General features: G+C 45.9%; 1 protein-coding gene across 1 annotated transcript; it reads left to right on the top strand.

The window, feature by feature from the left end:
• Window positions 1-1,453: 1,453 nt before the first annotated feature.
• On the top strand, window positions 1,454-13,168 carry LOC144947225 (glutaminyl-peptide cyclotransferase-like). Its single transcript, XM_078876437.1, is given in 8 exon segments — window positions 1,454-1,527; window positions 1,530-1,630; window positions 5,877-6,023; window positions 7,530-7,817; window positions 8,623-8,796; window positions 9,980-10,079; window positions 10,176-10,292; window positions 12,712-13,168. Coding segments are annotated over 8 exon segments (1,101 nt in total). The 5' UTR covers window positions 1,454-1,502; the 3' UTR covers window positions 12,861-13,168.
• Window positions 13,169-13,969: the final 801 nt, after the last annotated feature.

Below are 13,969 nucleotides of genomic sequence, written 5' to 3'. Positions count from 1 at the left end.
TAAACCCGCCACAGGCGAATAAGGGACCGTACATAAATGACGTCACGCACCTAGAGGATGGGGGGGGTCAGACACTTGTGACGATGTGTGACGAGGGGGGGGGGGTTTGAGAAACGTGACGTCACATCAAAATGCGCAACTTTAAATAAATATAGACAACACGTTCTACTTAATTAAATCGACTTTTTAATAAATGTTTTCTCCTTACAACATCAGAGTGCAGCGCCACAATAAATACGCACTACAATGACAATAGTTTAAAGCGATTTGAAGCATATGGGAGGGGAGGGGGGGCAGAGCTTTGTGACGTCATATTTGAGGGGGGGGGGGTCTGACTTTTTGTGACGCCGTGTGGCGAAGGGGGGGGGGTCAAAAATCGTCCAAAATCGCGTGACGTCATTTATGGACGGCCACTAAGCAAGTTTCGTCACGCAAACAGAACCTGCCAATTTGTTACTGGCACAGCACTAACCGCTGTGTCGGAGAGCCAAAGCCACAACGTTTACAATCTGAGTTACGACGTTTCGCCAGTAATTACAACCGGCTTCGTCAGGCGACGGCCAGATTTTTGAGAAGTTCTGTTGATGACATCACGTGTCAGCTCTTCTTGCGCGAAGTGGAGGGGGGGGGAGGGATTAATGAATGCGGTAATTAATTGTCTCGTGCGTTGCCAGAGCGATGTATAATTAGGAATCGGGTGTGGGTACTTTATCTTAACGAACGAAAAAAAAAACCTTGAAATTGTGACGGTGACGTCATTTGCACGGGACGAGTGAGTGACGTCACGCCACAGGGGGCGTGCGAGTGATGTCTCCGCGGGTAGAGATGCGTAGATGCGTGACGTCATGTGGGCTCTGTGAGTTTGAAGGAGACGCGGCTATGGGCGGCACGCCGGGGGGGGGGGGTGACGTCATGTCTCTGCGGGGGATACGAGCGTGAGTAAGTGACATCATGTCTCTTGCGTGGGAGGGCGGGGATACAAGAGTGAGTGACGTCAATGTCTCTGCGTGGGAATACGAGAGCGAGTGACGCCACGTCTCCACGGGTGGGGGGGGGGAATACGTGAGGACCGACGTCATGTCTCCGCGGAGAAATTTGTGAGCGAGTGACGTAATATCTCCGTAGGGGGGGATACGTGAGCGGGTGACGTCATGTCGTCTGTGTTAGAAGAAGACGCGGCATCTCCACGGTTGGCGGGTGGGGAATACGTGAGGACTGACGTCATGTCTCCGCGGGGGAATTTGTGAGCGAGTGACGTAATATCTCCGTAGGGGGGTGTGAATACTTGAGTGGGTGACGTCATGTCGTCTGTGTTAGTCGGAAGGAGACGCGGCGTCTCCACGGTTGGCGGGTGGGGGGGGATACGCGAGGTACCAACGTCACGTCTCCGCGAGGGGATTTGTGAGCGAGTGACGTAATATCTCCGTAGGGGGTGGTTGAATACTTGAGCGGGTGACGTCATGTCGCCTGTGTTAGTGTTGTAAGAAGACGCGGCGGCGGCTATGGTTGGCGTTGCTCGCCGCGCCGCCGCTCTGCGCTGCTGGGCCTCGCCCTCTACCTCGCCGTGTCGCTCTGCAGGAGCCTCAACGAGCCCGGGTCGCCGCGCGCCGTCGCCTGGGCCGATCAGAAGGTAGCGAGGGGAGGCGAGGAGAGGCTGTGTGTGTGTGGGGGGGGGGGGGTCGATTGTATTTCTCCTGCGTTGGGACCTTCCTGGACGAGAGAGAGAGAGAGAGACGGACGGAGAGAGACAACGTTCAGAGATAAGTCACGCAGGGGAGAGACAGAGAGACACGGAGAGAGACACACAGAGAGAGAGAGAGACACAGAGTGAGAGACACAGAGAGACACACAGAGAGATACAGAGAGAGAGACAGACAGAGAGACACACAGAGAGACACACAGAGAGACACACACAGAAACACACAGAGACACACAGAGAGACACAGAGAGAGAGAGACACACAGAGAGAGAGAGACACACAGAGAGACACACAGAGACACACACAGAGACACACACAGAGACACACAGAGAGACACACAGAGAGAGAGACACACAGAGAGAGAGACACACACAGAGAGACACACAGAGAGACACACACAGAGACACACAGAGACACACACACACAGAGAGAGAGACACAGAGAGAGACACAGGAATGCGGAGAGAAGCTGACATAGACACGGAGAGAGCAAAACCTGTTGCCCCATATGAATCCTTGCAGCAGATGTCAGTGAATATAAACACGTTGAAACCTATCTACGTCATTTTACCGAAAGACCCAAATAATATAACCACTAACACGGGACACACGATGTGTGTCAGTATCAAAGTCTATTAAAAGATAAGAGTTGGGTTTGAGGCCCTTTCTGGCAATGCAACAGTTGTGTTGAGGTGTTCACAGACAATGTCACAATGATCAGCGCGTGTTTTTGTTTACATCTTAAACACAACTCGTGTTTTTTTTGCCAGATGGGGTAAAAGACCTATTATTATTTTTTCAAACGCGTTAATATTATTGGTCAGAATATTTACACTGGAGGAATCCGATGAGCAATAAAACTCTTCGAAGATTTCCCAGTCGTTTCACAGATGCCCAGTGGTTTCACAAGTGCAGTAGTTTCACTATATCTGCAGTAGTTTCACTGTATGTGCAGTAGTTTCACTGTATGTGCAGTAGTTTCACTCTATGTGCAGTAGTTTCACTGTATGTGCAGTAGTTTCACTGTATGTGCAGTAGTTTCACTATGTGCAGTAGTTTCACTCTATGTGCAGTAGTTTCACTCTATGTGCAGTAGTTTCACTATGTGCAGTAGTTTCACTATAAGTCCAGTAGTTTTACTATATGTGCAGTAGTTTCACTATATGTGCAGTAGTTTCACTGTATGTGCAGTAGTTTCACTATATGTGCAGTAGTTTCACTATATGTGCAGTAGTTTCACTATGTGCAGTAGTTTCACTCTATGTGCAGTAGTTTCACTCTATGTGCAGTAGTTTCACTATGTGCAGTAGTTTCACTATAAGTCCAGTAGTTTTACTATATGTGCAGTAGTTTCACTATATGTGCAGTAGTTTCACTATATGTGCAGTAGTTTCACTATATGTGCAGTAGTTTCACTATATGTGCAGTAGTTTCACTATATGTGCAGTAGTTTCACTATATGTGCAGTAGTTTTACTATATGTGCAGTAGTTTCACTATATGTGCAGTAGTTTCACTGTATGTGCAGTAGTTTCACTGTATGTGCAGTAGTTTCACTGTATGTGCAGTAGTTTCACTGTATGTGCAGTAGTTTCACTATATGTGCAGTAGTTTCACTATATGTGCAGTAGTTTCACTATATGTGCAGTAGTTTCACTATATGTGCAGTAGTTTCACTATATGTGCAGTAGTTTCACTGTATGTGCAGTAGTTTCACTATATGTGCAGTAGTTTCACTATATGTGCAGTAGTTTTACTGTATGTGCAGTAGTTTCACTGTATGTGCAGTAGTTTCACTATATGTGCAGTAGTTTCACTATATGTGCAGTAGTTTCACTGTATGTGCAGTAGTTTCACTATATGTGCAGTAGTTTCACTATATGTGCAGTAGTTTCACTATGTGCAGTAGTTTCACTATATGTGCAGTAGTTTCACTATATGTGCAGTAGTTTCACTGTATGTGCAGTAGTTTCACTATATGTGCAGTAGTTTCACTATATGTGCAGTAGTTTTACTGTATGTGCAGTAGTTTCACTGTATGTGCAGTAGTTTCACTGTATGTGCAGTAGTTTCACTATATGTGCAGTAGTTTCACTGTATGTGCAGTAGTTTCACTGTATGTGCAGTAGTTTCACTGTATGCGCAGTAGTTTCACTATATGTGCAGTAGTTGCACTGTATGTGCAGTAGTTTCACTATGTGTGCAGTAGTTTCACTATGTGTGCAGTAGTTGCACTGTATGTGCAGTAGTTTCACTGTATGTGCAGTAGTTTCACTGTATGTGCAGTAGTTTCACTGTATGTGCAGTAGTTTCACTGTATGCGCAGTAGTTGCACTGTATGTGCAGTAGTTTCACTGTATGTGCAGTAGTTTCACTGTATGTGCAGTAGTTTCACTGTATGTGCAGTAGTTTCACTATATGTGCAGTAGTTTCACTGTATGTGCAGTAGTTTCACTGTATGTGCAGTAGTTTCACTATATGTGCAGTAGTTTCACTGTATGTGCAGTAGTTTCACTGTATGTGCAGTAGTTTCACTGTATGTGCAGTAGTTTCACTGTATGTGCAGTAGTTTCACTGTATGTGCAGTAGTTTCACTGTATGTGCAGTAGTTTCACTGTATGTGCAGTAGTTTCACTGTATGTGCAGTAGTTTCACTGTATGTGCAGTAGTTTCACTATATGTGCAGTAGTTTCACTGTATGTGCAGTAGTTTCACTGTATGTGCAGTAGTTTCACTGTATGTGCAGTAGTTTCACTGTATGTGCAGTAGTTTCACTGTATGTGCAGTAGTTTCACTGTATGTGCAGTAGTTTCACTATGTGTGCAGTAGTTTCACTGTATGTGCAGTAGTTTCACTATATGTGCAGTAGTTTCACTGTATGTGCAGTAGTTTCACTATATGTGCAGTAGTTTCACTGTATGTGCAGTAGTTTCACTATATGTGCAGTAGTTTCACTGTATGTGCAGTAGTTTCACTATGTGCAGTAGTTTCACTGTATGTGCAGTAGTTTCACTATATGTGCAGTAGTTTCACTATGTGCAGTAGTTTCACTGTATGTGCAGTAGTTTCACTATATGTGCAGTAGTTTCACTATATGTGCAGTAGTTTCACTGTATGTGCAGTAGTTTCACTGTATGTGCAGTAGTTTCACTGTATGTGCAGTAGTTTCACTATATATGTGCAGTAGTTTCACTGTATGTGCAGTAGTTTCACTGTATGTGCAGTAGTTTCACTGTATGTGCAGTAGTTTCACTATATGTGCAGTAGTTTCACTATATGTGCAGTAGTTTCACTGTATGTGCAGTAGTTTCACTGTATGTGCAGTAGTTTTACTATATGTGCAGTAGTTTCACTGTATGTGCAGTAGTTTCACTATATGTGCAGTAGTTTCACTATATGTGCAGTAGTTTCACTATATGTGCAGTAGTTTCACTGTATGTGCAGTAGTTTCACTGTATGTGCAGTAGTTTTACTATATGTGCAGTAGTTTCACTATATGTGCAGTAGTTTCACTGTATGTGCAGTAGTTTCACTATATGTGCAGTAGTTTCACTATATGTGCAGTAGTTTTACTCTATGTGCAGTAGTTTCACTCTATGTGCAGTAGTTTCACTATATGTGCAGTAGTTTCACTATATGTGCAGTAGTTTCACTATATGTGCAGTAGTTTCACTATATGTGCAGTAGTTTCACTATATGTGCAGTAGTTTCACTATATGTGCAGTAGTTTCACTATATGTGCAGTAGTTTCACTGTATGTGCAGTAGTTTCACTATATGTGCAGTAGTTTCACTATATGTGCAGTAGTTTCACTCTATGTGCAGTAGTTTCACTCTATGTGCAGTATCTTCTTGGTTCTGTCGGTAAAGTCACGTAGACGGGAAATAATAAAACAATAATAATAAAGCATAATAAAATATTTTATTTTATTATGTTTATATAAAATAATAATAATAAAACATAATAAAACATTGTATTTTATTATGTTTTTATTTTATTATTTCCCTTCTACGTGACTTTACCGAAAGAACCAAGAAGATGAATCCCTGCAGTCACGAAAGCTTTAAATCGAAATTTATATGTGCAGTAGTTTCACTCTATGTCCAGTAGTTTCACAGATGTCCTCATCATCGTCGTCGTCGTTGTCACTATGCCCCTGCGGTGGTGGTTTGTTTGCAGTGGTCTCACCGGGCTAGCAGTCTCAACAGCAAGCAGCTGAGACGCATCGCGTCCCTGACCAACGTGGAGCGCATGTGGGACCACGAGCTGCGACCCATGCTGCGGGAGCGGGTCCCAGGGTCCCTTGGGAGCAAGGCGGTCCAAGAGGTAAACGCCAGAGGCCCGTGCCTAGGGCACGCGTCGAATCCGGGCGACCGTCCCGGGCCCCGCGCTTTGGGGGGGTGTCAGTTTGAAGGCGATCCCATTGGGTGGCGGGGGGGGGGGCCCAGGCCCACACGGTGCGATTTACCCCTCCCCCCCCCCCGCTATGGACGTGCCCCGGATAGAAGTTGTTGTTGCTACATGCCCCTTACAGCACTTTGACCAGAGCAAGTGTTCACACGTGGATATTTCCACGAAGCTGATGATACATCGATACATTTATTTTGGGGGGGGTGGGTGGGCTTTTCTTATCTTGTATTGATATAGCACCTCTATCCAAGGCGCTTTACAGGCGTTATGAGAGGTACAATGAGGGGAGCTAAAGGTGATGCTGTGAATAGGGATGAGGGATGGGGAGGGAGGGAGGTTTTAGTAGTGGGTACGGGAATTACGGTGGGTACCTAGGCGATGGAGGCAGTGGCGAAGCTATTGCGGGGCCTGTAGCATATGTTACAACTGGTACAATCAAGTAATTGTATTTTTTCATTTTCTATACAGGCAGATGATACGACAAATCGCTAACCTTAAACACCCAGTCGTTCAGAAAAATTTAAGGTAGTATCGTACTATAGTAATAGAGCCAGTGCAGAATCGCTGAACCGGAATTGATAGCTTGAAAGCATTTAGCGCATGGCCCTTGGAAGTGCGGGGCCCGTAGCTACATATGTAGCTACTTGTGCTGCTAGGATAATCCGGCATTGGACGGAGGGAAGGATGGGCCAGTGAGAAGAGGTGGGGGTCTTGAGGGAGGAGCGGAAACTCGACAGGGGTAGGACGCATTTCGCTGAATGTTGAAGTTTTCATCCCAAAATGTCTGTGTTGTCGTGTTTGGGTCTTTTGAGATCGCAAAGCACCTGACCGTGAAGAACATCTTACACGTGTAAATTATTATTATTATTAATCTCTGGCTTCAGTTCTTTCCGCCCTGAAGCTCATGGAGCAACAGCCTCCAAACCACATCCGCTGCGCAAATCGTGGCAGCTGCAGTTGCGGTTATACTTTGGTGGTGGTGGTGATGATGATGCACAACTGGACAATTCCTATCTCCTATCTCCGGTCACCGTGCGATTTGTCTCGCTTTACCCCCTTGAGACGCCACGTATAGCCCCCGATGGGGGTACCCCCAATGGGGGTATGCGTTCTACAGATTAGGAACAAGTGATAACGATGACAGGGGTGGTCACGTTCAGTGTTTGTGTTTGGGTTGCTTTACGTCCTTGCTGTACTCTGCCTTTGTTTTGCTTGGCTTCTGTCATTTCTCACTTGCAAGTGAGATTCAAGCCTGATCTCTTGGAGTTTCTCACCTGGTTCAAACAAAATAAACACAAACGTTTATTTTTTTACCAGTGCCACTGACTTGATAGATAAGTACTGTCGTCGGAAGAAAACAAAATAAACCGCTGTGCTCAGAGGTGAATGTCATTGTTCTTCGTTGTCACGATTGCGTTTCAGCACATCACGGGGCGGTTGAAGTTACTGGCCGCCGGCTGGAACATTGAGATGGACTCGTTCAGTGAGCGAACGCCCCAGGGAACGAAACAGTTCAGCAACATCGTCGCCACTCTCGATCCAAAGGCCAAGCGGCGGCTGGTCTTCGCTTGCCATTACGACTCGAAATATTTCCCCGCAAGCGATGACGGGAGAGTTTTCATCGGCGCCACGGACTCCGCTGTGCCCTGCGCAATGCTCCTGGACATAGCGTACAACCTCGACGACTACCTGAAGAAAACTAAAGAAAGCGTAAGTACTTGCGCCGCGGGCTCCTTTGCGCGTATTTGACCGCCCTTGCGAGTTGTTCTGCAAGTGCAGTTGTTCTTCACTCATTTTTAGATGGTGGGGTGGGTGGGTAGGGGGCCACTTTCACCGATAAGACATCGTCAGTATGCGACGGCTGCCACGCATTTGAAACCATTATGGGTTTGACAGCAGCAGCGTTTTCATATCTCTGTATTGTCGGTGGCGGCACACTAAAGGCCACCGAGGAAGAGGCAGTGTTCATTAATTTCTGAGTTTTTGTGCTGATGAATAAAACTAATAATAGGTTTTTCACCCTTTTATCTGGCACAAAACGGACACCTTACAAGGAATCATGTTTTCATTAACCACAATACCTGTCGTCAAAATGCAAACAAAAAGCAGCACTCTGATAATGTATGCATTGTCCTTGAAATTGATTGGTCCACACCAGAGACAGCTTTTTTTTAGAGCCCAGTCTCACATGGTGTTGGACCAGATGACGCCAAAAGGCTCGCAACTCAAAGACAACGCACCATCAGAGTATTGAGAGCTCGGGGTAAACATTAACATCATGAGACCTCCTGTGCGAGATAAAAGGGGTAAAAAAACCTATTATTATATTTTGCTACTGGCAAGGGATGTCTCATGATGATGAATAAAACTACGTTAATAAAGTGTTCGACTGAGTCGGCCTCTCTCCCCGTCGTCGCGATGGCGGATACCTGACCGAACACGACGTTGATATTCTGCAACAGCGGCTTGCACCGATTCACCGTCGCCAATCGCGCGCACCGTGTTTATTTTCCAGGAAGGACCGACCCGCGCGGACGTCACGCTGCAGTTCATCTTCTTCGACGGAGAGGAGGCCTTCCACGAGTGGACGCAAACCGACTCGCTCTACGGATCCCGGCATTTGGCGAAAAAAATGACGCGGGTTGGCCATCCGGCCGGAGACCCGGACACCACGCAGATTCACGCCATCGTACGTACACCCTCAAAGGAATGGTGCCGCCTTCCGTGGTCGTCCCGCCCCCCCCCCCCCCCCCCCCAGTGATCCGTGGATCAAACAAATCACTCGAGACGCTGGTGTACGGCAGCAAGGGCGGTTTGTGCGAACGCTCTCGCAAGAGGTCGCACGTTTGGCACAAAGATTTATGGGAAATGCGTAGGAGGTGGGCGGGGAGTTTCAAAGTCATAGTATGCCCGTGCATTATGCAGGATTTGCAGCATCAAAGGGAGGGGATAGGGGGTAGCATTAACAAAGGGAAGGAATGTTAATAGTATGTAGCTGCAGTTACTAAACCACCACGTAAAAAACTAAAGTAGAAACTACATAGTATCATCAGTATGCTAAATAAAATTTATTATTTTATTATTTCCCTTCTACGTGACTTTACCGAAAGAACCAAGAAGATGAATCCCTGCAGTCACGAAAGCTTTAAATCGAAATCCTTCACCGACTTACGCGTGATGAATTAATGTATACGTACGCCATGCCCTCCTTGTCACTGGTGGAGGGGGGGGGGGAATCGGTTCCCTTACCGGGTTGCTGTCTGTGGAAATTATCGGGATGGTCATTCGTTTTTGTGTTGTACCCGTGTGCATCGCTGTGACTTGCCAAGTCTTTCAAGTTGAATTTTGTGCTTGAGCCAGGCGAGGACGCAAGAGACCAGGATATCGTCTCGTCTGCGATGCTGACCTGTCGCACCTGAATGACTGAAGTGAAGCGATTACAATGAAGTACACCAATTAAGCAAAGATACATCGGAGCAGAATCAACTGTGTCGTATGAGATCTCGAAAATATTGCATGAACAAACGAATGATAAATAATCAACTATCCTCATCTCAGCTGGTCAAACTAATAAACTTGACTTGGGCAATAAAATAATAAAAATAAAACATAATAAAATAATTCTCACGACGTTTCGGCCACAACGCAAGCAGCCGTCCTCAGGTGACTTTACCGAAAGAACCAAGAAGATGAATCCCTGCAGTCACGAAAGCTTTAAATCGAAATTTGACTTGGGTAACCCTCCTTTTACTGACGGATGGAAATCCAAATTACTTAGTTCAGGATCCGTTCCTTTCGAAATGGAAATGCACAAGTCGCTGTTAATTGTGTTTATCTTTGAAATGACGATGCTGAATTATCTTCTTGTTTAGGACATGTTTGTGCTGCTGGACCTGATTGGAGCCGTGAATCCCGTTTTCGTGAGCCACTTTGAAAATACGGAATATTGGTTCAAGAGGCTGATGTCCATCGGTAAGGTGCATTTGATTTCATCAGTTTTCAGAATATCGGCGGCCGTGTGCCTCTACGCAACAACAAACTTAATTGCTGTTTTATCTCTCTTTTCAGAGCGACGCTTGCATGGTCTCGGACATCTTGAGGACCATCCGTATGAGCTTCATTATTTTCACAACCACCACAAGTCTTGGCCTGTCCAAGATGACCACCTGCCGTTTCTGCAGCATGGTAAACCGCCTCTCGCTGTTTATACTCGCCCACTAATTGGCTGGCAAGATGCTTCATTCGTGGAAAGTCTTTCTTACACGCTTTTTATGAACTCACTCTGTCTGTTGTCGTTGCTGCTGTTGTTGTTGTCGTTGTTGTATCCTCAAATCTTGTAACTCAATTTTAACCCACTTCCCAATGCGGTATCGACTGCAAACTTGGTATACTTATGCCATACTGATGACAATACTATATTTTATCATAAAAAATATATATTTTTTTAAACATTCTTTTTTATATGTTATGTTTCGGCTTGGGTCAAATTGTCCACGCTCAACTGACGTTGGCTGTAATTGGCCACGGTCCCTTACGTTATGGCAAGCTTCGGGGCCACTTCCTGTAGTCGTGGAGTTCTGCCATTACTAGTACATTTCATAAAAGCGTGTTTAAAAAAAGGTTTTTTTACATCACATTCCTAGGCTTATACCCTAATACCTCAAGGGGTTATTGAATTGTAGGGTTACTTACTCCACACGTGACGGCCTTGTGAGACGTACCCAAGTGTGAATGCAGTGGCACATAGAAATCTTATTTTATATTTATAGAGCGCCTCAACTCAAGGCGCTCAACGTAATTTAAAAGCGGGAAGAAAGAGTGAGCTGGATGGCAGGGGCGTGCAAGTGCCGGGAAACGAGCGACCGCTGTAGAGGGCATATGGGGTCATGGAAGGGCTTATTGGAGTGGAACAAAATGTGTGAACAGAAACGCCCGTGCTCATTCAGTGGACGGGCACGGGCCCATAAAATGTCATCTGTTAGTCAGCTTCAACGGGCGAACAGTCCGCGCAGAAGGCGTATCGCGCCGTGTCGCTCGGAGAGTGCGAGCTGACACCCACGCACAACGGATTCCTCCACGTGGCAATGCTGGTATTGTACGGTGTAACGTCCACGATAGTTGCATTGTTCGTTTTGCTAAATACACTGGTCAACACAGATTTTCTGGCATAAGGTATTCCAACGGTTTTAAGGTAATTTTGGGGTGCTGATTCTAAATCTGGCGTCGGTTTTTGTCTATCACATCAGCTTTTTGAGATATCAAATATTGCATTTTCAATAAAAACTGCAGAAAAATATTAAATAAATGTGGATATCTACATAAAATGATATTATAAACACACACTCCTAAAAATACAGCACCATATTTTAACACTAAAGCAGTCACTGACTCGCAACAACCTGCAATCATAAGTGACAAAGTTAATTTCGGGTAAAATCAATGAAAATGGGGTATGCCGATAGCATAAAAATGAGATGTGATAGAGCAAATCTGATATCAGTTTTGGAATCAGGACCCTGAAATTAGTCTAAAACAGCTGCAAAAGTCCAGGCCAGAAAAACATGTTTTTTTTGTTGACCAGTGATATCGATCCTAATTATTTCAATTTGTTTTACTTCCCGTCACCTTGCAACGTTGCCTGTCACGTGCGCACCTCCCCTCCCGATGACGCCACTGTGTGATGTCATGCTCCGAACATACATGTCCTGCACATGGCTACCCTCCCATCCCCACCCATCATATCGGGTCATCGCGCGGTGTGTGACGTGTGACGTTATCCCACCGAGTGGCTTGTGAACATTACATCATTATTATTATTATTATTGCTAACTGAATACTTGCAAGGGCCCAGCATTAACATCCACACGCACTCACTCAAGGAGCTCACCACCAGACCTTCGTTGGGCTCCAATGGGGAGACGTTTATTTTCCTCGTGTAACAGGGCGAGATAATTCGGCCTCTTTTGGGCAACATTCAGTGAAGTTACGTACGGTGCGAAAGAAGTTCAACGCACTTGCGTACGACATCAGAGGAACGTGTTTCAAACCACACTGCGGGCTGAGACCCGTGTCTACGGACAAAGCGAGCCCCACCAGAGCCCCACCAGAGCCCCACCAGAGCCCCACCAGAGCCCCACCAGAGCCCCGAAGCCCTGTCCACACCTAATTTATCATCTCTTCACATTAATTGGTGTTGATGGAAATTATATTAGTTTTTTTTTTGGATAGCCATCGAACCAAGACGGTCACCGCTTTCAGATGCGTTTCGGCGGCCGTCTGGAACGCTCTTCCTTCCGATATTAGGAAGCCACTGAAGCTACGCACTTTTAAATCATCTAGGTTTGAAAACTAATTTCTTTAGAACTGCTTTTTGTGTTTAGTTTGTTTTCTTTCTCGCGCACCTCCGATTAGCACGGTTGGTTACGTATGGTGCGAAAGAAGTTCAACATACGTACAAGCTTTCCCAAACCTTCCACACCCTCTCCTCCAACACCCCCTACCAACAGACCGGGAGGCCATGCCATACGCATGGTTTTAGCTTCCTTGCCGGTTTTAAAAGAAAACTGACACCACCATCACCACGTGTTTCTTGCTGTGATTGCAGGTGTCCCCGTGCTGCATCTCATATCCACTCCCTTCCCGCACGTTTGGCACACGCTGGACGACAACGAGGAAAACCTTCACCGTCCCACAATCAACAACCTCAACAAAATCCTGCACGTGTTTGTAACCGAGTACCTAAAGTTCTTGTAATTCACTTTTCATAACGCCGACCAACAACACGGTTGTGTTTGTGTCTAATCATCGATTGTGGACATTCCAAAACGTAAAACGTGTGGTCCATTTTAATTGCAAATCGATATTTTTTATGACTCTAAATGTCATGCATGGCAGCGTATATATCTAAAGTTGTTGTGCGCACTTAATAATTCCAATGTAATCTTCACGCTTTTCCGTGATCGTACTGTGCACTTAATTGGCGTTGCACATTCTTGCTGGAAATGTTCTATTTTGTCGACGATGTCTACTGTCAGTAAAGTTTTTTCTTACGGCGTTGCGCATCCCTCGACTTGCGTTTCCCATTCCTGGCGAATTGTTATGCTCTTCACGCAGACCGCCAATTTGTATTCAAAACAGCATTCAAGAGCGACTGGAAACGCGGCTTTTCACAAATGTAGCCGAGCGCTGGTGGTGGACACGCACGCGCGTTGCCTGTAATCCGGCACTCGGGAAGTGAGGGGTCTGTGGATCGCACGAATGTTGCGCAACTCCCCTTCCCCTGGGCATCGAGGAGCCACAAGGCCAATGTGGTAGAGTAACGTCGTAGCTGGCAACCCATCACGGTTTACCCCGGATTCTTGTACAGGGGAAATTGAGTTTTCAGGTCCTTGCGGCGTACAGCCGTTTCAATACGGGCAAGAACTGCAGGTCAGAGGTTGCAATCGGGTACCCGATACCCGTACCCTACCGGATACCCGGTACCCGTTTGCGACCCTGGTGCGGCCGGGTATGGGTACGGGTAAGGAATCATTTCCCATAAATATGCTAAATTCCTCTTGATATGCAAATTATTTTGTCAAGGCGCTCTTCGCCCCTCCATCCCAGCTTAAATAGTCGCTCCAAGCCTGGGGCGTGCCATTCAGACTCTGCCTTCTCGACAGACCTGTTCTTCACCTGAGGACGACTGCTTGCGTTGTGGCCGAAACGTCGTGAGAATTATTTAATTATGTTATATTTTTTTTATTTTATTACTTCCCTTCTACGTGACTTTACCGAAAGAACCAAGAAGATGAATCAAAACCCGTTTGCGACCTCTGCTGCAGGTTGATGGGTTTCAGCCCGGCGGCCAGTAACGACACGCC

The sequence above is a fragment of the Lampetra fluviatilis genome, chromosome 44 (genome assembly GCF_964198595.1).
Source record: "Lampetra fluviatilis chromosome 44, kcLamFluv1.1, whole genome shotgun sequence".
Lineage (NCBI taxonomy): Eukaryota > Metazoa > Chordata > Hyperoartia > Petromyzontiformes > Petromyzontidae > Lampetra > Lampetra fluviatilis.
The sequence above is the reverse complement of the archived record's forward strand: the minus strand, read 5'-3'. Positions and strand labels throughout refer to the sequence as shown.